Source organism: Notolepis coatsorum, assembly GCF_963971535.1.
Source record: "Notolepis coatsorum genome assembly, chromosome: 19".
NCBI classification, from domain to species: domain Eukaryota; kingdom Metazoa; phylum Chordata; class Actinopteri; order Aulopiformes; family Paralepididae; genus Notolepis; species Notolepis coatsorum.
Window position 1 is genome coordinate 84,656,480 of NC_140183.1, and position 26,383 is coordinate 84,682,862.

The window sequence follows — 26,383 nt, forward strand, 5'->3', positions numbered from 1 at the left end:
GGGATGCGCAGATCCCGGTCGCTGGTCACGGAGCTGGGCTCTGCGGGACAGTCATGGGGGGCAGAGGGACACAGCACCAGGGCGGCAACAGAGGAGCAGAACACGGTCATCAGAGAATCCTTCCAGAGGGATCTTTTTCTCACAGAGATTGACACAGCAAGGATGGAAACGGACGAGGAAGAGTCATATGAGAGAGACTCTGTGAAATACCTTCATCCTGCGGGACACAGACAGCGTCCCTATGTTTGCGCCCCGGGCCTCCCTTCCTACACCGAGGCTGAGGAAGCCTACTCCAAGGGCATACGGAGGTCCCGCTCCCTCCTCTCTGATATCACCATCTTAGGGCATGAGTCTGAACCCCAGGAGGCAGAGAGGGTGTCCCGGAGAACAGAGATGACCAGAGAGGAATTTCTTAAGGAGATCCAGTCGGCCGAGACGTTCCTGACAGAAATCATGTCTAGACAGAAAACTGCTGCTGCTACCAAGAAGGAGGAGGGAGAGCCTTCGCACTCCCCCATTCCCATGTCACCTGAATATGAGTCCATATGCATAGACCCCAACTCCTCTCAGACCATCAGATTCCAGACAGAGAGCTCCATACGAGCATCAAGCAGAGGCAAAGATGAGTCACAAACCGAAGCTATCTATGCCCAAGTGACCAAACGTGCTAAAAAGAGTGAAATAAAGGTGACCGTGAGACCTGAGATCCCAATCCTTCATATTGGGTCTGCGAAACTACCTGGGAAACAGGAAGGCAAGGCAGCCAATGATTCACAGACTGTGGAAGGAACTGCTGATACCAAGCACGACTCAGACAGCCAGTGCCAATCTGGTGAGTTTGTGTTTTCGGAGATCATGCCCAAAAATGGCCTTCTGCTTAACCAGACACCCGGCGGTCAAAGAGAAGAGGGGGACTGTTCAGAGGGCCCTGCCTTACCTGCCAGGGGAGTACAGAGAGACACCAACGCTGCTGAGGAATCTAACACTGTGCCGCATGAGGACGGATCACGCATTACAGATGAGACGGGGAGTAGGGGTGAAAGGACTGCTGCTATAGAGAATTGTGAGATCATGAAAGATGACCAGCAGACAAGCTATACGGGGGCAGAAGATCAAACACGGGGGAAGACCGATGCCGATTCGCACGATTCCGAGACAGAAGAATCTGGAGCAGAACAAGGACCCACCATGGAATCTGAAAACCACACGGGAGTCGATTCAGAGAGTTCTAAAATGTATGATACCCAAAATAATGTTGAAAGTTGTGCGGAGACCGAGAGGGAAAATTCACAGCAACACAGTGACAATAGTCAATCAAAACAGTGTCACGCCTCCAAGAGAACAGCCACACCGGCTGCCACTCCAACCACCCCAGACTGGGACCAGTCCTCTGACATCTCTCTCCTCGCCCACTCTGACTCAGTCCTGTCACCCATGACCTCCAGTTCAGCTGAGTGCCTCACCCCCAGTGACTCATGGATGGGAGGGGGCGGGGGAGGCGCAGGGTGGAGGGCACTGGGGAATGAAACACCCCATCGAGACTCTGCCTATTTCTCAGACAGTGATTGGGAAGGGGAGGGTCTTAACCGGAGGGGCAGCGATGGGCTTAGCACCCCCAGGCCTGGCAGTGGACGAGGAGGAGAGAGGGGAACACTGATGGGGATAGAGGAAAAGATTGAAGTGGAAGAGGAGGGAGAGATAGGGGGAAACAGACCCTTGAAAGAGAGCATAACGGTTTTAGTGAACAAGGCTGAAACCGACGAAGGAGAGACGGTTAAATCAACGGAGAGAAAGCTGGATCAAAATACCCCTGAGAATGATATCTCTCATGTTGGTCATGACACAGACATCCCAAGCAAAGGGCTAGACTCGGCACAGAGAGAAGATTCTGGTATTTTCCAAAATGAGAGCCGAGAGGCAGATGGGAGTGGGCTAGCCAAGCCAGGGTTGCTGTCTGATGATTCCCTGGCTAAGGGCAGCGTCGAGTTCATTGCTCAGCTGTTCTCGAATTTAGAGGATGAACCACTGAAAGGGTTCCCATACAGTGGTGGCCCTCAGGTGGACAACCATTACACCGACGGTGTCGTCTCTCATGTGCAGGTTACAGATTGCAAATATCAGGATTCCACAGAGAAAGACTTGGATCTGCTTTCTGAGAACGTCGCTGAGGCAGATAGTTTGATTGAATCTGTATCAAAGGATTGTGCATCAGGACTCGACAACAAAGAGTACTTTGGTGTCATACAGACGGATGACGATGTCTCTGTTCTGAAAGCCCCCCACTCTGAAAACGAAAGCGCAGATCCGATGACACCATCCCACTACAACAACAACAGTGAATCTAGATTATCTAGGTTCTACGGCATTCAAACCAGCCATGGCAAACTCGCCGATAGCCCCCCGTCAGTACTGGAGCCAAGCGATGAGGAGTGTGTGGATGATGATAAAGTAAGCAGTTTGACGCGTTCTTTCTGGGCAGAGGGGGGTGTTGAGGCACCCGAGAGACACGAGGAGAAGCCTGGCCTGGAGCTACAGCACATAGATGCCAACGCGCTGGGCCTGAGGAACCTGTGCTGCTCCGAGGACAGTGAAGAAAAGAAGGCCAAGACGGCGACAGAGCAACAGCTGGCAGCCGGGGAGCTGAGCAACGCCATGAAGGAGAAGTCGCCCCAGAGAGAGGTGGTGAGGGAAGGACAGAGAGGGGAGGGCTCTGCCAGCAGTACGGACGGGGAGTCCTCGGAGGGCCTGGAGGAGAAGACTAAAGAGCTGTGGAGCACTCTGGAAGAGGAGGAGAGGACGGAGGGAGGAGTGCTCAGGGGAGAGTTTGATTGCCATCGCTTTTCACAGAGGGACCTACACCTGTGGCCTGCTGAAAATGACCAATGGGCCTCTCCGGAAAACAGGGGCCAAGAGGCTGAGCTGGGATCTGAATTTTTCCCTGGCTTCAGCAAAAAGGCCTGGGAGGTTGGCGAGCGGCTCGTAGTGGGCCGGGAGTTCTGGGAGGCTGAGGAGAACGATGAACTTGCCGGAAGTGAACTTCACCCAACTGTCCTGGAAGGCTGTGAGGAGGACACTTGTAATGATGAGACTCAGGGCCAAGCCAGACATCTTGGAGGCAAGGAACAGTGGGATTCAAAAGATATTGATATTCAACAGGCAGTTGAATTGTTGGACATACAGCAAGAGGAAAATATTGAAAATCTAGAGGAAACGTATGATTGTAACAGAGATTTGGAAAGTGGAATCTTGGAGATTGAAATAGAGAATGTAGAAATCCCAGAACGAGAGACTGCAGACAAAGGGAAGAAGCAAGTTACATCATTCAGGAACAGCGAAGGTCAGCTGGACTCTGCAGAGGATGAGGAGGAGAATCAGAACTTTAACAGATGGCCACAGAATCATGTCTGTCAGATCACAGAAGAACAACCGTCAGCAGCTGAAAATGTTGAAACACAAAAGGGCTTAAATTTAGAGAACTCTCTCACTCACACATTAGAGAACATTAACTCAGATATATCTGTTTGCATCGCTGAAGCTCCTCAATTAGATGCATCTGGCCTGGAAGATATTGAGCCAATCATGGACTCAGAAACTGAAATGAGTCCACAGCTCGCACAACAGGGGAGTGAAGGGAGAATGGGCTTTATGCATGTAGAGGAGGTTTACAGAGACGTATCTCTACCATCTGACCCTCTATCTTGTTCCAATGATAATGGGCTGCCGATGCAGGAGGAGATAGATCGGTCTTATCCACAGGTAGACAATTTCAGCTCAGTAGATTTTCCTAGTCCTCCACCCAGCATAGACCTTGACGTGCAAGATGATAAGCTGGAGAGTTTAGATGACTCCTTTCCCAGTCCTCCGCCATCTGTCATAGACGGAGAAGAGTTTATTAGTCACATGAATCTGGAAGACTTTATTGCCAGCACTGAGACACAACCATATATCTCCCAAACTCTCAACACAGATGCCTCAGAATCACCCATTCAAGAGTTACCACCTGCTACGACTCAAAGCAGAGGGATTTCCGCCAATCTGAACCTTTCACCTGTGCATATAGTATTAGAAAGTGAAGGCCACCTCACATCCAACTCGGTGAGCGAGGATGACCAAATTAATGACCAAATAAACCAATTCCAGAAAACCTCAACTGCCAGCCCGCCTCTCCCCCAACGTTCCTGCGACTTGCTCCCAGAACTGTTGATCTCCGAGTGGAAGGATTTGGACGAGGAGCCATTGGAGGATTTTGAGAAACTGGAGCAACTGTGCTGCATATCTGGGGATGAGGAGGACACTTTGGGTGACCTCTTCCTGGGGAACCTAGAGCTGTTGGGGTCTTTAAAGAAGACACCTGAGCAGAAGCCTAGAGGTGCTGGAGATGGCAATAAAGGCGAGGAGGCCCGTGGATCCTCTACACCTGAGGGGAGGAGGGTGGATCTGAAGGAGGATATAGACGGTATCTCAGAGAGCTCGGATAAGGTGGCTGAGTCTGTGCCGTGTGGGGCCCAGGAATGCCATGCTAAACAGTCACCTAAACAGGAGGGGTGCAATGCACAGAGCCCATGTCATACCTCTGAGGTCAAGGACCAAGGGTCTCTTTCTAAGATGCCCACTAAGAACGGACTGATGATGCAGGTGAGCATAGCGCTTTGTTTGCAAACTGACCTGAATACAGTTTTGGAGTCTTAATTTTGTTAAGAATATGGATAGGCATGTGACATTTTCAGTCACTGCCAAATCAAAGATTGTTGAATGATTGTGCATATTGTATTTTGTGTGATGACTGAATAAAACTACTACTACTACTACTACCTATCTCAAACTCTTTTCTTGATCCTCCAATCTTAACCGTCGCTTTTCTCGCTTGTCCGAGGGAAGCAGCAGTTGTGATTGGAGGATCAAAGGAGCCAGAGATTACAATTGGAGGAGCTTGAGATGGGTCAATACTCTCCTGGCTCAGCTGTTAACTTTCATTAACGTTAACATTTTTAACTGTGAGCAGAGGAAGAACATGTCCCTATTTTCTCTTTTACTTTTGTCCTTTTGTTTTTAGGTGTGTGAGGAAAGGCTACAGTTCTCCCTCAGTGAGAATGTTCAAACAAACATGCTGTGGGGGGCGACGGTCAAGGACACCGTCACCTTGCAGCCCTGGGGGGAACAATACACCACAGATGGGAACGAGGAACCTGTCAGTAGTGTGGAAGACAATAAAGAAGATGTTGAAAGGTAACCGTTCTGACCTTGGAAATCACTTAACATAATCACTTAACATAAAACATACTATTTGATTTCAAACCTTTATTTAAACTCGAAAGGCCACTGAGGTTTCCCTCATTTACAGTCACGTCAAGTGTACGTACAGAGTTAAGCAAAACATACAGAGTTAAGGGAAAAAAAGGCATATAAAATCATAACATAAGTAAGAATAACAATCAATTACAACATGTACAACTTGATTGACAAAGGTTGGAGATCAAGGTTTTAAACTCTGCAACAGAGGAGAGAATCTCAAGCTTTAAGGACTGTACTACCGTAATTCCTCTAATAGTAACCCCGGCTTGTATTTGTTTCAACTGTAGCGGATACCAGGCTTGTATTAGGAGGAGGCATGTATAAGAGAGAGGCCTATATTTCAAATTTTCAAACAGATCATAATGAATAAATCAACATTTTGTGTCAGTTTGAACCCAGTAAAATGTACTGGGTTCATTTATTGAAACCAAGTACTGTATGAAATACGGTAGTAAACAGTGCAATTACAGGTGGTCAAAAAAAGTTAAATAAAGTAAAATAGTGCAATCACAATACTGGTATAATAATAATAACTTCGTTTTATACAATTCTGAGGTAGGCTTACTCTCTTGGTAAACATTAACCAACATTATATGGTATTTACTGCACAGCCAGGCCAGCATATAACAACAATAACAAAATATATTGCCTATGGTAAATCCGTTGAGGGAAATACCGTAATTCCTCTAATACAGTGATTCCCAACCTGGGGGTCCGCCAGGGGGCGCAGGGGGTCCGCCAGACCACAGATTATTTGAGGTCTTTTAAATTTTTTTTTTTTTTTTTTTTTTTTAGAGAAATATTTAATTAGCATATTTGTATCATCAGAAGCATGAATAGTCTCTCCACTACAATAAAAAATAAAGATAAATAAATAAACATCTAGACATGATTTTTGAACGTTAACAGTAGGCTACCGGGTAGCCGCTAAAACGCGAATCAGTTGACTGTATCATTTTCTGTAGCTAGCCTAGCACGCTAGTTAACTTTCTCGGCTCGTCTGCAGTCAGCCGCCAGAGGCGAAAATGTGTGACAAACGAAAAGGAGATGACGGCAGCTCATCTGCAAAAGCAGTTAGGACCTACAGCAATCGTGAAAATTACATCACCATGGGCTTCACTGAGGGACCAGACAAACGACCTGAGTGTGTGATTTGTGGAGAAAAGTTGGCAAACTCGAGCCTGAAGCCCAGCAAGCTGAAGAGACATCAGGCGTCTAAGCACCCAGAAACCGTTGGGAAGGATCCAGACTTTTTTCGGAGGAAAGAACAGTCTCTCAAGGCGAACAAGCCTGTTGATGTTAGAGTAGCGTGGAGCAGGGGTGGCAGTGATTTACAGAAGGCTACCGAAGCCTCCTTTGAGTGTTCGCTTTTAATTGCAAAAGCAAAGAAACCGCACAATATTGGCGAGCAGCTCATCAAACCAGCCTGCATCAAAATGGTTTAGAAACTGTGCGGCCCACAGGTGGCGGATAAACTAAAATCAGTACCACTCTCGAACAATGTAGTGAAAGACCGAATTGATAAGATGTCAAGTGATTGCGAGCAGCAGCTGTCAGAAAAGCTTAGAAAGGGTCCATTTGCCATACAACTTGATGAAACTACAACTGTCGCAGACGAGGCTGTGCTCATCGTTTATGTGCAATATATCGAAAATGAGGATCTGAAGCAGGACATTCTCATGTCAGTCAACCTTACTACCACCACTCGAGGTGAGGATATTTGTACTGCAGTGGATTCTTACTTCATTCAACATAAATGCAAACCGTTCACCATTAGGGCCTGATTTGAGAGGATGAATACAGGATTTGAATATTGGCCAAAATTTTGAAATACATATGGTGCAAGATTAGATTTGTTGATTGAAGGCACAAGTCAAAGAAGCATAGTGGGTCTAATTATGATGCATATGCCTGTGTATAAGCAGTTTGTTATTAAAATGACAAAAAAAAGGTATTAAACCCAGCTAGGACAGATTCTCTCTGCTACTGATTGGAATTTCCTGTCTCATATTTAGTTTAATTTGTTGCATTGATTTGTTCCATAAATGCAAACCGTTCACCATTAGGGACTGATTTGAGAGGATGAATACAGGATTTGAATATTGGCCAAACATTTTGAAATGCATATGGTGCAAGATGAGATTTGTTGATTGAAGGCACAAGTTAAAGAAGCATAGTGGGTCTAATTGTGATGCATATGCCTGTGTATAAGCAGTTTGTTATTAAAATGACAAAAAAAAAGTATTAAACCCAGCTAGGACAGATTCTCTCTGCTACTGATTGGAATTTCCTGTCTCATATTTAGTTTAATTTGTTGCATTGATTTGTTCCATAAATGCAAACCGTTCACCATTAGGGCCTGATTTGAGAGGATGAATACAGCATTTGAATATTGGCCAAACATTTTGAAATGCATATGGTGCAAGATGAGATTTGTTGATTGAAGGCACAAGTCAAAGAAGCATAGTGGGTCTAATTGTGATGCATATGCCTGTGTATAAGCAGTTTGTTATTAAAATGAAAAAAATATATATTTTATGGTATCTTATTAGGAGGGGGTCCGCGAATTTCATCAGAGATGTTTGGGGGTCCCTGGGGGGAAAAAGGTTGGGAACCACTGCTCTAATATACATGAAACCCGGCTTGTATTAGGAGGCCGGCTTATAATTGCTTAGCTCAACAGCGCACCCGGTCATTAATAGAGACCCGGTTTTTAATTGAATACCGGTTACTATTAGAGGAATTACGGTATATGAGTGCATACTTTTTGCTTGCTTCATATCACAGCTGGGCAAATGAACATAGACTGAAATGAACTTTACATCTCCAGCAGTGGTGTAGCGTGGGTAAAATGACAGAGGATGCCAAGTCAGAATGTTTTTTTTTCTTTTTTTGGGACCTATGTTTTGATAATGCGTTATTAGAGCTATAACCTGTTGCAATAATGGGACCGTTATGCTATAAGGCAACTACTAGTCAAATAATCAAATAAATTCAACCACATCGTCTATGTTTGGATTCATTAAACTAGAGTCCACGTATCATATTGCATGTAACAACAAACGTTATATGTCACAGTGTAACTATTCTCGGTTCTGCAAATATTGCAGACGTTCAGGTTGAGCTTAAGTGCATTTACTGGGCAACAACCTCTTCAAATCACAGAACAGACTGCCTTACAAAATGCTTTAAACAAACTTATTGTTACCAAAAAACATTACAATAACATCGTTGTGATCGTATAGTATTAATTATTTCCCATTACGGTTCCACCCATGCAATACAATGATACTGTAGCTCTTCACACATAATATAATTTTCCAATCAGTTACAACAGCACAATCAAATACAAGGTAAAGTTTTGGATTAAAGTTACAAATCACAAGCCTTAATGAATCTGCAGAATATGCCCCCCAGTTAAGGCTAGATAAATATCCTATCCCACACCATGCCTATAACCATCAGTTTTAGCGAAGATGGAAGAAAAGTAGAAAACATAAAATAAACAGAGCTAAAGCACACAAATATCCTCTTAACATGCAACGGCCCGTTACGTATACAGGCCCTCTTTAGACGATTTGCCCACCGGCGTGACATGGTACGTTGGCGGCCCCTAGCTGCTCGGGTCTGCATTTATTTAATATATATGTAGAATTCAAGCCCTATTTGTTGCCATTTGAATGCCACCTCACTTGACCAAATCCGTTCAGCGGTTCTCGAGTTACATGCCGATATGTGAGGCGTGCGCCATTGTACACGGCAGAGTCAGATTACCACCCCGGACTCCCGGGGGTCTAGCTCTGTCAATCATTTGCCGATCTCGAAAATGATTAGACAGGGCTGTAGCCAATGAGTGTGGCTTTCCAATGATACCCCACGTGCGAATGGGAATCTAGGTGAAAAGTCACAAGCTAAAACAGGACGAGAAAAAAACCACTGAATGAATTGAAGTAAATGAGGAAATGGAATCCTGGAGAGCTTTTCTTTTTGTACACGGTTGACCAAAATCGCTCCTAATCACTCATTTTTGAACGGATTTTTATGGAATTTGGAAATGTACTACATAAGATTTCAGGTTATACCAATTTCTTTGGATATACTATTTTTGGATATTGAAACTACTACAGAAAAACGTGAGTAACATGTTTTCTACAACTCAAGTTCAGACCTATGTTACTCTATTTAATTAGCACTAAAAGTGATCTTTCTTTATTGTATCAGAAACGTCAGAATGTTATCTTTCGAAAGAGACCAGGCTTTTACATGTGCTATAAGTATAAAGTATAGTATTTTGGTTTGCAAAAGAAGTATGCAGTCCACAAAAATGGCAAATTTTTTGGGTGCCTGTTAAGAGCCTCATTTTTACGATCATCTTACAGCAAAGATGGCAAAACATCAACCATTTGGGGGACTTCCGGTTTGGAGATGTGTGGGTAGTCGACCAGTGAAAGAGCTCACGGTCAAACAACATCGAAAGAAGGAAGTAAAACTGTCTAAAACTGTCTAAAACAAAATAAAAAGTGGTAACTCAAAGATATAAGAGAAAAGGAAGGATGACCACGAGAAAGAGCGAGAGAAAGAGGACCCCGGAGGACGTACAAACACCGGAGGAAATATCTCAACACGAGGAAATGGCGGAAGAGATAACTCAGACGAGCGTGACACAGGTAGGTGGAGGCGTGGAGAACGTGGAGCCCGCCTGGGTAGCGAAGATGCAAGCCACCATGATGGCCAGCGTACAAGAATTATGGGCTGACATGCAGGCTAACGCAAAAGCTATCCAAGCTATACAAAATAGCATACAAACCAACACGCAGAGCATACAAGCTGGCGCGTTGGCTAACCAACAGGCTAACGCGACAGCTCGAGAGCTAAAAAATAGCATACAAGCTAACGCAACGGCTAACCAGGCGAGCACGCAGAATATCCAAAGCAACATAGATGGACTAAAGCAGTGGTTCCCAAAGTCGGGGTCGCGACCCAAATGTGGGCCGCGAGCAGCCACGGATGGGCCGCGAGATGATTTAAAAAAAATAAAATAAAAAAAAAAAAACATTTTTTTAATTTTTTATTTTTTTATTTTTTATTTTTTTATTTAAATTTTTTTTGTCAGGTCACTGAACTTAGAAGCAGGCCAGGACAGTGTTTCTAGTTGTATTCTAAAATTCTATTCTATTGTATTCTAAAATGTGACTATATGGTTTTATATTAACTTAATAAATAAACAAAAACGAAAAATCTACTTATTTCAACGAACATTTCAAACTAAATAACAGATTATGCACATAAAACGCTGAAAACAACCGAAGCAACAATAGTATTTTAATGAGGCTATTATTATTATCATTATTATTTTGCAACAAGTTAGCCCTCTCATAAATAGCACATATAAATGAATAACTAACTTGAACTAACTTAATAGGATTGAAGTGATATTTGGCTTAAAAAATCGGTCGCCTGGCAAAAAAAAAAAAAAAAAAAGGCCAGACGATGTGCATTGGGCCGCGGCTCTCTGACGCCTTATTTTCTGGGCCCCGGCCTGAAAAGTTTGGGAACCCCTGGACTAAAGGAAGAGTTGAAGAGGGGACAGGACGAGCTCAGAGGAGAAATGGATAAAGGACTCGAGGCATTGGATGGAAAAATACAGGAACAAGAGAAAGACATAAAGATGTTGGAAGAAAGGACGGCTGAAACGGAAGAATGGAATACAGAAATGCATGATATTCTAAAGGCGACGCTCGAACAACAGAACATGCTGAGAGGAAAGTTAATGGACTTGGAGGGGAGGTCGAGGAGAAACAACATACGAATATGGGGACTGAAAGAGGGGATGGAAGGAGATTCGATGGTCAAAATTGTGGACAGCCTAATTCGAAGAGAATTAAAGATGACAGCCCTCGACAAGACAGGGATTCAAAGAGCGCACAGGACACTGGCGCCGAAGCCGTGGGTGGACAAGCCACCGAGAGCAGTTATAGTCAACTTCTTGGAATTCGAGGTCAAAGAGAACATCCTTAGAGTAGCCTGGCAGAAGAAGATGGAGGTGGAGGGACAGAGAGTAACTTTTGAACATGATTATGCAACAGAGGTGGCTGTAAAGCGTCGGAGCTACGTTCAGATAAAAAAAACTCTGAAGGAAGGAGGAATCAGATTTCAATCGCCAATGACCATTCATTGGAATGAAGGCGCAAAGGTGTACAGCGACGTGCGGGAGGCGGCGAGGGACATGAACCAGAGAGGATGGAAGGTGCCGGGAGGAGAAGACGAGAGACCGACGCTGTTGCAGAGGTTGGAGAAGGCGAGAAGATGGACCAGAGTCGAGGGACAAGGAGGAGGCGAGGAGAACGGGAAGGTGAAAGAGATCTGAATCGATTCAAAGCAAATCAACTGAGAAGGACGCAAAGACACAGAGAAAGGGGGCGGAGAGGAGACACAGTGATCAAAGGGAGGATGAGTACAATACACACACAATACAGATTAAGGTAAACAAGAGAAGGACTGATGCAGTGAGAAGATAGTAAAGTGCATATGAGATAATTATAATTAAACCAAAAATTAGAAAGGAAGGCATAGAGATTCGAGACACATTAGACTGATATACATATGACGCACACAATACAAGAAAGTGAATACATGAAAAAGACTTGTTATGCAGGAAGAATATGACAAAACACATGCGAGATAATTAAACCGAAAGTGATAAAAAAGGCCATGTGCATTCAAGAGATATATGGAGACGGACATTAACACTTTGAATGCCCAGCAGGGGGCGCACATTTAGTGCTTGAATGCCCACACCCACTCCAATGTTAACGTTAATATCGCCTAATCTATGTTTTAAATTATGGCTATGTGTCTAATCTGCCCGTCGCATTATCAATGACCCATTTCCAGTCAACATTGTCGAAGCAGATTGTTTTTTTATCAGTTAATTTCCGTTTGATCACTCGTTTTCACGGAAAACAGAAGACATTCTATGATAATCGCCCTTTACTGTAATATTCTAGAACGTTGTCATTTTGCGGCCTATTTATGAATCGTTTTCAAATAAACGCTAGATTATCGATAGTATATGTGTACGTGTGCACGCCAGTGCCGTGCGCTGAAAATCGATTCTCTCAGTTCCTGATCACTCTTAGAGTCAAACAGCCATATCACATAAAAGCTTATATCTCCATGAAAATGGGTCTGATTATCCTAAGACTGGTAACATAGATTCCTTACCTGAGATCAGATGGTATCCAAATGGATTATTCCAATTCCTGATCGCCATTCGAAAAAAATCGATCCTTTTATTGATCCCACGAGTATACTGTAAAAACACATAATCCCAGCTGCTCTGAGGGTCCAGAGTGGAGCTGATCGAACCCGGCTGCGTGAGTGAGAAGTAAAATGTGGAGTGCAGGTTTTTTTTTCTCATTCATTTTCACTGAGTCCAATCCAAAAGGGTGAATTACCATCTGGGAGACGATAGGGGGCGCTTTTTTCACATCTGAGCGCCTGGAGTGGCTGATTTTCCAACGGTAGACTTGGTTGATGAAATATGATTTCAGATCGCTAATAAAAAAAGAAAATACGAGAATTCTCGTGAGTGGGCATTCAACCCGCGGGGGGTAAACCCGAGAAAACTCGTGATGGGCAATCAAAGTGTTAAAGGAACACAGGAATACACATGTCGCATAACACAATTAGACTGGAACATGAAAGTGACTAAAGCAGAGCTTTTTGACCGGGGGCTCGGAGCAGGTCGCACACAGAGAGAGCTGGACATATATAGTGCGCTTTTAGCCACTAGGGGGAGCCCTCTCACTAGGAGAGCCACTACTCTCCACCCACCAGCGGGGGAAAGAGGGGAACGAGTAAGACCCTCAATTGCCATGGAAGTTCAAAGAGTTCGTTTTGATGTTGATGTTTATTATGTAAATATGTATGTAAATCAGATGGAGATAGCAGAGGCTACAATCACAAATATTATTTTATGTGACATGGGTAGAACGGGAGAACAATTGAAAAAGAAATATGACACAAGTTAAGGGTGTAAAAATGATGTTGTTAAATGTGAATGGTATGAATAATCCGATCAAGAGGAGTAAGGTGATGACGAAACTTAAAAAAGAGGAGGCGCAGGTCATCTTCTTACAAGAAACACATCTAATATCACAAGAACATGAAAAGCTGAAGAGATTCGGGTATGAAAATCTGTTCTATAGTTCTTTTAAACAGAACCTTAGAAGAGGAGTAGCTATACTAATTAAGAACACAGTGAAATGATCAGGGAAATAAGGGACAAAGAGGGAAGGTATGTGTTGGTCAAGGGGAAAATGGAAGGTCAAATGGTAACACTAGTAAATGTATAGTGACAGTGAGAAATATCTATTTGAAACGATCTTTGATATTATAGCATTGGAAGGGGAGGGGGTCCTGATCTGTACATGTGATTTCAATGTAGTACTGAACTATGACATAGACACGACAAGCACAAAGAAATGGAGGACAAACATTAGCAAATATATGAATATACAAATGGCAGAATTAGGAATCATAGACATATGGAGAGCAATGCACACACTAGATAGAGAATACACACACTATTCACACCCACACACAACATATTCAAGGATAGACTATTTTCTCATGACAACAGGGGACAGATACAGGGTGGAAGAATGCAGGATAGGGGTGACAGATATTTCAGATCATAGCGCAATATATCTGACAGTAAATCTTAAAAGTAGACAGAGAAATACAGTTTGGAGACTGAATGTAGGACTATTAAACAACAAAGGTTTGGTTAATGAAGTGAAGGAAGACATAATTAGATATAAAGAAGAGAACGATAATGGGGAGGTAGATCCAAACATTTTATCGGATGCACTAACGGTAGTAATACAGGGAAAATTTATAGCAAAGACGGCATTACTCAAGAAGGCTAGAATAGAGACATACCAGAACTTGATAAAGAAACTGAAAGAATTAGAGAAAGAACACCAAAGCTCAAAGAACCAAAAGACACTTAGAGAGGTCAAGGAAGTTAGAGGAAAGATAAACAAAGAGCTGCTGACAGAAATAGAGAAGAAAGCTAGATACATGAAACAGATACTATGAAGGGGGACCAAGAGCGACCAGACTGTTAGCTAGACGAATCAGGACACAACAAAAACTGAACACAATACACACAATAAGGGACACAAACACAAACAAAATACTGAGAGAGCCAGCGGAAATAGAGAATACATTTGAAGAATATTATAGGAAACTATACACACAACCGATAGCGGCAGGAGAAGAGGAGATAGAAACATTTTTAGAAAAATTAGATCTACCATCGATAGGGAAGGAACAGAATGAAATATTAAATGCAGAAATCACAGAACAGGAAGTTTGGAATGCAATCAGTAGAGCAAAGAGTAGTAAGTCACCGGGTAGCGACGGATTCCCCTCGGAATTCTACAAAACATTTAGGCAGGAACTGAGCCCCATATTAGAAGCAGCATTCAGACACACAATGGAAAAAGGCACAATGCCACCTTCATGGAAAGAGGCCATAATTACTACAATTCCAAAAGAAGGGAAAGATAGAGAACTGTGTAGCAGTTTCAGACCTGTCTCCATACTTAACGTAGATTACAAGATGTATACATCAATAATATCCAAAAGATTTGAGACATTTATGACAGATATAATAGACGAAGACCAGACTGGATTCATTAAAGGAAGGCAGACACAGGATAACATAAGGAAGACACTTGCAGATAGTAGAGGAGATACAAAAGGAAGGAGGAAGTGCAGTATTAGTTAGCCTAGATGCAGAAAAAGCCTTCGACAGTGTAAGATGGATATTTCTATATAAAGTATTGGAGAAATTTGGATTAGACAAAAACGCTATGAAAACAATTAGGGCATTATATCAAGAACCGACGGCTAGGATTAAGGTGAATGGTAGTCTGACGGACCGGATTAAACTAGAGAGAGCTACCAGACAGGGTTGTTGTCTTTCGCCGACGCTCTTCGATGTATTCATCGAACCACTGGCTCAACTAATTAGACAGACCAAAGACATCAAAGGGGTGGAGATAAGGGGGACAGAACATAAATTGGGATTGTTCGCAGATGACGTGATAGTATATATGAGACAACCAGACACAAGCTTCCCGACACTGATGGATCTACTGACAGAATATGGATATTACTCAGGGTATAGACTTAATGTGACGAAGACACAGACATTAGCACTGAACTACACACCAACGATAGAGATCAAAGAAAAATACTAAATCAAATGGGACATGGACAGGATCAAGTATCTAGGGGTGAACATCACAAGAGGGTTGGAGGGGTTATACGATGCAAACTATACACAGATAAATCAGAAAATCAAGAGAGACCTAGAAAGATGGACGGTAATGCCCCTAGATTTCAGCTCAAGGATCGAAATCATTAAGATGAACATATTACCAAGGTTACTATACCTATTTCAATCTCTACCTATATTAATACCACAAAAACAATTTAGGGAACGGGATAGACAGATATCAAGATTCATTTGGGGGGGGAAAGGCCAAGGATCAGGTATGTGACTCTACAATTACCAAAGGAGAAAGGAGGGATGGCAGTACCCAGTTTAGAAAGCTATTACTATGCAGCACAGCTTAGAACAGTAGCATGCTGGTGCAATGTGAATTATGAGGCCAAATGGAAAGATATAGAAACCAAAAGAGAGGGATTCAAAGTACAGACATTGATAGGGAGCTGTTCAGAAGACAGGAACAACTACTAGATCCAATTACTAAATTCACTATAAACATATGGAACACAATAGTAAAGAAATACAAGCTAGAAAAAGAATCCAAGATACTGAGATGGATAACACACGACAACAAATTCAGACCAGGGATAGAAGACCATGGGTTCAAGAGATGGGAACGGGGGGTATAACAGCAATGTGTACAATGACAGAAGGAGGGGAGATGCAGACTCTACAAGACTTGAAAGAAAGATACGGACTAGAGAATAGGGACCACTTTAGATATTTACAGATTAGAGACTACTATAACAAGGAAATAAAGCAAGACAAAGAACAGAATGGGGTAATTAAGATAATGGTAATGGATGGAAGGGAAGGGTGATATCAGCACTATGTCAGGCAATAATGGACAGTAAGGGAAATACAACATTGTATGTAAAAGAAAAGTGGGAGAAAGAGTTAGAAATAGAGATAACAGAGGAGGAATGGTATAACACATGTAGGACGCAACAAACAACCACAGGATCAAGGATATGAAGGGAGTTTGGGTGGAAAAACATAATTAGATACTTTATAACACCAGAAATACAGGGCAATTACACACCAGCAAAGAAAACATGTTGGAGGGAGTGTGGACAGGAAGTGGCGAACCATACACACATATTCTGGGGATGTCAGAAGATAAGGCACTACTGGGAAGAGATTGGAGGGATAATAAATGAAATAATAGGATACGAAATACCCCAGGGAGGCCAAGTGTTGTATCTGGGGAATCTATTACAAGAAGGAATCGAAGGGGAAGACAAATACTTGATTAAGATATTGATAGTGGCAGCCAAAAAAGCTTTAACTAAACTGTTGTACAAGGTAGAAGTGCCGGTGAAGGACCAATGGATAGAGTTAGTAGAGGGGATACAGGAAATGGAGAGAATCACACATATGCTGAGGCTGCAAGAAGAAAAATATGAATGGAAATGGGGAAAGTGGGAATAATATAGGAGGGGAAGTAACGACATCACAGAGGATTGAACAGGATACAAGGAAATGAATGAAAATGTGGGCGGCTACGTGGCGTAGTGGGCAAGGCACTCGCCACGAAATGCTGGAGACGCTGGGCTCGTCAGTTCGAGCCCGGCGCTCCACATTTGCTTTCAGTTTAGCTGGTCGTCCGTACTAATACACATTGGCCGTATTAGGGGGTGGGAAACTGATGGGTGGGGATCGGGCGTTGTGGACAGCGACTCCTACAGGTCGGTTGGTGCGCCTGCGCAGTAGAATCAGGAAGTGTCGGGGGCAGCGTGAGCCTCCCACGCGTTACTCCTCGCCACTGAGAGATCGAGCTGCGCAGGTGAAAAGATGCGACTGCTGTTACCTCAAGTACCGGAGGGGACTTGTGCTATGTATGACTTAGTCCACATTGCAGCCGGCTTGTGGGAGGCAAGAAACAGCGTCCGTGACAGGGGAGGGTTGAATTGGATGATACGAAATTGGGATGGGAGAAAAATATAGAAAAAATGGGAGAAAAAGTGGATCAAAAAAAAGGAAATTAATGAAAATGTAAATAAATAATGCAAATATAGAATGGACCGAAGGACCCATGCCACACTTTCTTTTCTCATTTTTGTCTATTTGTTTTATATTTATGTACTGTTGATATGTTGAAATGTATTGTCTATGAATGTTGTCTATGTATGTTGTTGAAAAAAAATGAAAAAAAAAATCAACCATTTATCGGCATAGTGCAAAGATGAGTGTGTGAGTGAGTGAGTGAGTGAATACCCAGTGGTGGTCCAGGTTTTTTTTAGGACACCCGCCTTGTCGAACAGGTGGCATTGCCAGCAAAATAGCTTCCCTTGTTTAGCCGATCCAGTTAGCCATTCTGTTCTTTTGTAATTTTCTATATTAACACTTTGAGTGCCACTCACGAGATATCTCGGGTTTTTAATAGTGACGTTGAATGCCACTCACGAGATTTCTCTGAATTTTATTTTTTTTATTTTTTTTAGCGATCTGAAAAAGTATTGCATCACCCGAGCCTACCCGAGTATAGCCGAGCGGCGCCGGCGATCACTGTGGAAAAAAGCGCCCCCTGTCCTCTCCCAGATGACATAAGTGATTTTGGAATGGGGAAAAAAATCCGGTACTCCACATTTTCCAGTTCACTGATCCAGCCGGGGTTACCACAGTTAATTCTGGAACCTCAGATCCCCGCTGATCATGGAGTTCTACAGTATCGCGTTGGATCCATACACCAGGGGCGGAGCTAGGGGGTGGCTACCTGGCCTCAAGCGCCGGATGTATTCTGAAAAGCCCAGAATCTATTTAAAAAAAATAAAAAAAAAATAAAAAAAAATTGATTTTTTTTTTACAATTCATCATTGTTACATGAAAATATGTTTGCACCAGATTTAGCAGAAGCTAATTTCCATCTGTGGTCTATCCAGCTGCTAACTGTATTTGAGTGAGTTAAGTCTTGGTGTTATGGTAGACTCAGACCTAAGCTTTAAATCACAATCAACAAGTTGACAAAAACTTAATTCTTCCACCTTAGAAACATAGCTAAAGTACGGCCATTTATAAATCAAAAGGACGCTGAAAACCAGATCCATGCCTTTATCTCAAGCCAACTCGACTACTGTAATGCACTCCTTACCGGCCTCCCGAAAAAATACGATGATAACTATTTTATTGCAATGCACTATTGCATTATTTTATTCTATTTGACTAACTTTATTGCACTGCACTATTTTACTTTGTATCAGTGAATCATAGACGCCTGGTCATAAGAGCATTCGGAGCATCTCTGCTCTCCCACTATTGAACTTGGGGGAGCAAAGGTATGCTCTTGCTCCACCACTTTTTGATTATATGAAAAATATGATATATCCCCCCCCCCAATATATAAATCTAACCATAACTACGTTATGGTTAACTGAGTTTTATAGTGAAAAGAGCAGCTTTATTGGTCAAGATTGAAGGCTCTATATTGCAGGAAATTGCACGTACAGGTTCATTAAATTAAAAAAAAATCTGTCGTGGAGGGGGTTGTGCCGGACCCCCTCTGAACCACCCCTTGCCTGCCCAAAAACAAAAAAAAATTAAAATTAATTGACAGCACTGACTGGAAAATAGTCTTTGATAATGCGATGGGCAGATTAGACACATAGCCATAATTTAAAACATAGATTAGGCGATATTAACGTTAACATTGGCGCCGATGGTGGCATTCAGCCGGTAAAAAGGAAAACCAGGCGTGGCGCTCAAAGTGTTAAAAGAACATTGTCCCTTACTCCCTCTCGTCTGAACAATACACAATTGTGCTGTCGGCCTTCCATTTTCCTTAATTTTCAATTGTTGTTCAAATCATAACTTTATGAAATCGTACTAACTCTCCATCTCCGTCACCATCCATAGTGTAGCTAGCTTGAATGAAGGCTATGATGACGTTTAGCTTTTAATGTGATTTGATTGGTCTGAAGCCAAATCTCATCTGGCTTCCCTTGGTGGTCGTTTTCGTGTGCAAAGACCATCCACATGTGAGTTAAGCTTGAATCTTATTGGCTAATTATTTAAAAAAAAATTGTCAAGGGAAGCCAAAGTAAAGTTGGCTTCAATCAATCAAATGCTACCCGGAGGCCTGAATACTTTAGACAACAAATGTTTGTTTCCGCGTCTCTGATTGGCCAGGTAATTTCTGGTCATGTGACATGTACGCCCAATCGTGGGACCGCAAGTTTATACACTGGTTAAGCTTAGGCGCTCTTTCGAAGTTGGTTAAGGTTAGAGTTTGTCTTAGAGCATGGCGATAGAACGCCTGCCCTTCTTTCGACGGTTAAGTTTAGGCACTCTTTCGAAGTTGGTTAAGGTTAGAGTTTGTCTTAGAGCATGGTGATAGAACGCCAGGTAGTTTGCAGGCTGTTAGACCCGGAAAAATCGCCACAGAACTTGCTGTCCCACGATTGGCGCACATGTCACATGACCTGGCCAATCAGAGCACAAAACTCGAACGCGGAAACAAACATTTGTTGTCGAAAGTATTCACGCTACCCGGAGAGGCACGTACGTGACTGCAAGGTATAGAGAGGGGGCACAGTTTCGCTCGCTCGGTTCATTTCTCCAGGAAGGGAGATAGATTCAGCCAACCACGCACTCTAATTGGAAAATTATTATAACACAGAGATGAAAAGTAATGAGTTTCTTATTAGTATTTATTTTATTTAAATTTCTTTCACATTTCTGGGGACGTTTGGCCACCATGAATAATCGCCACTGATCTCCAGGGCGACAGTATGTCATGTAATTCTATTTAACTTCAGAAGCATTTTATATGACCTAAACATAAAGTTCAGGCCACTTATTTATTTGTCAAACCCTGTTAAGTTATTGAAATGGTCCAACTTTTCAAAATGTGTCTGTCTGTTTGGCATCTTGATTAGAATGTTGATTGAAACCTTTATTTTATACTCAGGTGAGCTCTGAGGTGAGGCCACCTCATTTACAGAACTGCTGAGTGAACAACAAGATAAAACAACAAAACAATTAAAAACAGTTACAATATGCAAGAGACTCCGGTCTCGAATCCCGGGGTCAGCATTGCCTGCGGCTTGGGCCAGTCGTCATACTATCTCAATTGACAGAGGTAGCAGGTGGAAGTCGATGGGTGGGGATTGGACGTTGTGGACAGCGACTCCTACAGGTCGGTTGGGTGACGCCTGCACAGCAGAGACAGGAAGTATCGGGGGCAGCGTGAGCCTCCCACACGTTACTCCTCACCACTGAGAGTCCGCTGTCTGGTGAAAAGATGCGAAAGGCTGCCTCCTCGTGTACCAGAGGGGACACGTGATGCAAGGCTTCTATCCTCACTACAATCGACAAGTGGGGGGCATAGTCTAGCAACATTCAAGACAGGGGAGGGGAGAATTGGCAATACGAAATTGGGATGGGAGAAAAATAGAAAATAAGGAGAGAAAAAAAAATACAGTTACAACATGAATCATATAGAAATGAAATCAGACATTTAAATTCCCTAAGGGGAGGAAGAACTTCCAACTTTAACTTTGATTGAATGTCATTCCAGGACTTTGGGGGCTGCATAAGAGAATGCTGTCCTGCCGAGTCCTGTACTAGTCTGTGGTATTTTAAATGTGATCCAGTTACTAGATTGTGTTTGATGGGCTGGAGCATTCCTGTCCAACTGGGCAGCTATGTACGGTGGCTGTTTGCCGCTCAATGCCTTGAACATGTACAAGAGCCAATGATAGTCTCGCCGAGCTGCCAGGGATATTGACTCAACAACTCTTTTCCGACATAATTGAGGGAATCTTGAGTGATTTCTGTACAGCAAGCCAACCTTTTGGCACAGTTTAAACGTGAGTTTCTCAGTATGAAATTTAAAGTTACATTTTTCATCTACCCACAGGCCCAGATATTTATATTCCGTGACTCTGCTAATTTGTGTACCATTTAGTGATGATATCTGTAAACTATTGTAATAAAAAAAAAATTGCCCTGGAAAATATCATGAATTTAGTTTTATTAGAATTGAGAACAAGCTTAAGTTGATGTAGGGCATCTTGCAAAGCAATAAAAGAGAGCTGCAAGTTTTCAGTAGCTAACTGCACAGAATCCGCCATACAATAGATAACTGTGTCATCAGCATATAAATGGACTTCATTCATTCATTCATTGTTTTCACTCCAAATCACATTTGATTAATCATGGCAGTGCCCAGCAAGCAAAGCATAGCAGTACACATACAGCTGGGAACCCGCTACCTTAACCCTAGCAATGGTAGTGCCATGCTCTATCCATCTAACTATATTATAGACCTTTTTATTTTACATAAATACAACATAAAGATGCTAAATGGGCCCACGTTTATTTCCTGTTTGCTAGATGACATTAGCAATGAAATAGTAACAGAATTCTTGTGAAAAGGTCCATAGGCATGCTGCTACACAGAGCTGCTCTATGACAACACACAGTGTGCCAAACACCTCTGCCAAAAGTGCCTTATAACCAAACTATCTGCGTAAGGAAACCATACCTTTTATGGCTGCGTTCATCGTAGCTTCTATGGACACGGTGAATAAACACTGGCCGCACAGACACTGTGAAGTGAAATGATTTAAAGTTTTCATCAAATCTTCAGTTCTTATTTATAAATAAGACAAAAAAAAATAGGGGGAACAATTAATATAATAATATTTATGAAATGGGTTAATGGAAAATAATACAAGTATAAGTAGCATAAGTAGTTTGTTTACTTACTTTGGGCAGAGATGTTTGACAGTGGAATGTCGTCCAACTCTCTGCATAGGAGTGTAATCTATAGAAGCAAAAAGAAAAAAATATATATATATATCACATCCCCAGTTGACCATCATGTCCTGATCAACAGTTGTTATTGTTGTTGTTGTTTTTACCCTGTAGCCAAGGGGAGCAGCAAACAGCCGCCAGCCCTGGACCCCAGAGTGAGTCTGATGAAACCGCTAGTGAAGCACTCACTGTGATCGAGCAGCCAGAGGTTTTATCCCCTCAGCCCGTTGGAAACCAGGCAATGAAAGGTACATGTTATGTTAGGCGTATTGTTAAAGGCATGGTTTGCATTTTTAAGAAGCCTCTGATTTGTGACAAACTGGGATTCCTTTCGGTCCATCCAAAGGCTTCAGTTTGAGATCAATCAGATTATGCTTCTGAAATAAAAAGGAAAAAGGACAGATTTAATGAGTGTAAAAAAGGAGTCATCAGAACAGAGATTACTTTTGTGTGTTGATATGGTAGTGGTAGTTCTCCACTGAAACAAATCTAAATTAATTTTCAATGCATTCGGTGGCAGACCAATCACCAGTATAAGGTGAAGAGAGACGGGAAGATTGAGGAGAGAGATGTGACTTGAACTGGGCTTTGAACCTGTGTAGCTGCATGTAAAGAGTACACTCATTCATGTCTCACGTCTCTCTCTCACAGCCAAACTAGCACGCCTCTCTCTCGCCCTCCCTCCCCTCACTCTCACCCTGCCAATCACCTCCGGTGGTAAGGGGGGATTTGGGGAGGGGACCCTCGGAAATCGCATTGGAAGGAGGAGAGGCTTGTCGCCGGGGAGCGACCCGGATGAGGAGGAGGAAGAGGAGCAGGAGGACGAGAGCTCCAGGAGAGTGATTGTTGTCACGGAAACAGATGTTGACAAGAGGGTGGGACTGAGGAGTCTGCTGAAGTCGCCCAGGGAACCGATGGACACGGAGAAAGACAGGGGAAGAAATGTGTCCTTTTTCGATGATGTCACGGTCTATCTTTTTGATCAGGTATTTCTCACACATCCAATACTTTATCAGTAAGAGATCATACCATTTATTGCTGCTATCAGAGCAAAACCTTCTATCTCCAGAAATCACAATGTTTCTTTTTATTTCTTTATAGGAATTAAGAAAACACCTTTATTTTCAGACCCATTCGTTTTTGTAATTATATGCATGAGGTTCCGAATGGGTTTCATGGGTCTTACTCAGCACATCAAGGACCATGTCTACTTTTAATATTCAGAGTCAAAATAAATTATGTAAGAAACACTGAAATGGGAGTTAGTAGGTTTCTGGTCAGACAAAGCAGTATCTGTGTCATACATATTATCACCTATTGTTTGGTGCCTGACTATTCTATCTCGACGGAACAGGAAACGCCGACCAATGAGCTGAGTAGTTCTGCGCCCACCAGTCCAGTGCCACCCACTGGCAAAAGCACCAAGTTAGATTTACACGGTACGTATGTTCATAAACAAGAGACGCAGACCAGGAGGGCACTCTGTGTGTAGTAGACCTGTGTGGGCCTGTCTGAAGTAAAGGGGAGGGGCTATAGCCTATGTTTCGTATTCTCCCTGTGTATTATCAGTTAGTCGCCACTTGAAGCTGGTGAATGACGTTATAAAAACTGACAGCTCCTATTAAATGGTCCAACTTATCTCCACCCACTGAAACGGAGAACTGTCACCCCCACCTTCGTCCTTTCTCTGAATATGCAGCCAGAATGAATCTTCCCTAATTATCCCCCCTACACTGTGACATGTAGAATTGAGTGGGGACATTAATCCTGTGCTCAACAATGCAAGCCTGGGCTGTGTTTTCCAACATATTTTAATTTGGTCCCTGAAAGCCCTCTCCACTCTCCATCTCACACGGTGATCGCTTCATTTCATTGAATAATGAGAGTTTGGGCTCAGAATTCCCTCTGGGTTCTTTTTTTATAGGGAGAAATGCATCAACACTAAAATTAGATGCTTTCATGATCTCATCATAGCCTTCAGAGTTGGAACATTTCAAAGCTGTGAAAGGAGAGACAATGTTCCTTTTGAGCGAGTGTTATTTTTAACTGAAAACTATCGAGCATTACTGCAGCTCCTTTACACTAATACATAGATACAGACTGTTAGTTTACTTTTCACTGCATTGCATTCAATCTCTGTCAATATATCTGTCAATCTCTGTCAATCTCTTTGTTAATCTCTGTCAATCTCGAGATATTACAGCCACGTTTAGTAAAAGATCATTGTTTGCCAATCAAACTTACATCCAGCTCCTGTCTTTCCATCAGGAGCAAATAGCAAAGGCAAAGACTCTAAAAGAAAAGAGGACTTGTCAATCAAACCAAGGTCGCCTGTGGGGGCCCACCCAGTGACATCGTCGCGCTTTACCGTCAGCCCTGCCGACGACCCCCACCTGATGTGATGTCACGTCCCGTCGTGGGACACTAGAGCAAAACCCTCTGGAGACTGGCCAGTGAATTAACCCCGACCACCAGCCACTCTCTCAGAGGCTATTTTTTTATTGATTAGGCAATGGAAAGAAAAGAGGCTGGATACATTCCAGGTTTTACCAGCTACAGGATTTTGTATGTCTAGGGACGCTGAGCTCCTCCTTGCCACTGTTTTAGGGAGTGTATTCATTAGCCATTGTCAAGGAATAGTCTTTGGCAAAGGCAGTATGTTCTATAGGAGAAGAGGAGCCTGGAGCTTTGTAAAATCTGAAACAGACTTGATGGCTATGCAATGGGAGTCTTAACTGTGTACCAGTTTACCTTCTGTTTCTCTGCTTATTTCCGTTGTATTTTCCCCAGATGTGTGGGGAGTGCACTTTCTTTGGTCATCAATCTGTCTATGTAAACGCTTGGATTCAAATCCTCTTTGTAAAAAAAAACAAAAAAACAGTTTTTCATTGCAGTCTGTACGTTATTCTTGTAGGCAGCAGTTGGGGACAGAAAATGCTTGACTCCTGTATTTGAGAATATTCATTCAACATTTGTACAAATATCGTAATACAAGTGTATACATTATCATTTTAGAGCTGTTTAAGTTTAGATGTATTCTTAGACTGCACGAAAAAATTCAAACGTGTTTATTTATTATTTTTTATTCTAAAAAGCTACGTTTGTTATTAATTAATGAATGAATGAATTGATTATTTATTTATTATTTAGTAATGAGTTCATTTATTTGCTTTAAAATCTAAATTATGCTATGTAAATATTGTTTATTTGTTTATTTATTTTGGTGCAATTAATTTGAGCTCTCAGAATTGTTTGGGACAACATGCATCTAGGTTATACCTACATCGTAAAACAAATAAATCAAATATTTTCCCAAACTTCTTAATTACTAAAGTATTTTGTATAATTTCATTTGTTAATATATGCCATTCTGTATGAAACTATGTCCTCTAACGTAATGTTTCATTATTTTCTAATGTCAATGAATTTATAGCTGTCTTGTCATCCTTTTACCTTGTTTGAGGGCAATTAATGTAGCTTAGCATGAAAAAATGGCCGCCTCTCATCAGTAAATATTTCCATTTGTTGATGTATCTGTTAATTTATCTGATTTTCTACTAATAACAGTCCATCATACAGTCGAGGTCCAACTAGTCCATTTGTTTAGTCTGTTTCAACGTTGGTTTACAAACCTGTATTGTTTAAAGAATGGTTTTCAAGGGATACTGTATAAACCTGGGGGAAATAAAAACAACATAAAAACTGTGAAACATTTATTGAACTGTTTAATGAGAATAAATGGTATTGTCTTGTATTCACAAGGTGTTCCATTTTATAAGACGGAAGTTCATGCTTGTTATGCATCAGGATATCGTACAACATATTCCAAATTAATCAAGCTTCTATTGTTTAAGACAGTTGTTCTTAACATGGTGCAGTGTTGTAGTACTCAAGTGATTTTCAGGACTCGTGACTTGACTTGGACTTGAGCACTGATGACTTGGACTTGGACTCGAGCATTGACTGCATTCAGGCTCGAAAGGTGCAGACTTGTTAATTGATAAATACAGTTCACTTTTTGTAATATGC

At 42.3% G+C, this 26,383-nt stretch overlaps 1 protein-coding gene across 1 annotated transcript; it reads left to right on the forward strand.

The window, feature by feature from the left end:
* Positions 1–1,434: 1,434 nt before the first annotated feature.
* On the forward strand, positions 1,435–24,756 carry lmtk3 (lemur tyrosine kinase 3; the record flags this gene model as incomplete). The annotated part of the gene is made up of 6 exons (XM_084336747.1): positions 1,435–4,635; positions 5,054–5,226; positions 22,469–22,602; positions 23,006–23,340; positions 23,709–23,793; positions 24,623–24,756. 6 exons carry the CDS (start codon positions 1,435–1,437, stop codon positions 24,754–24,756), a joined length of 4,062 nt encoding a protein of 1,353 aa, XP_084192873.1.
* Positions 24,757–26,383: the final 1,627 nt, after the last annotated feature.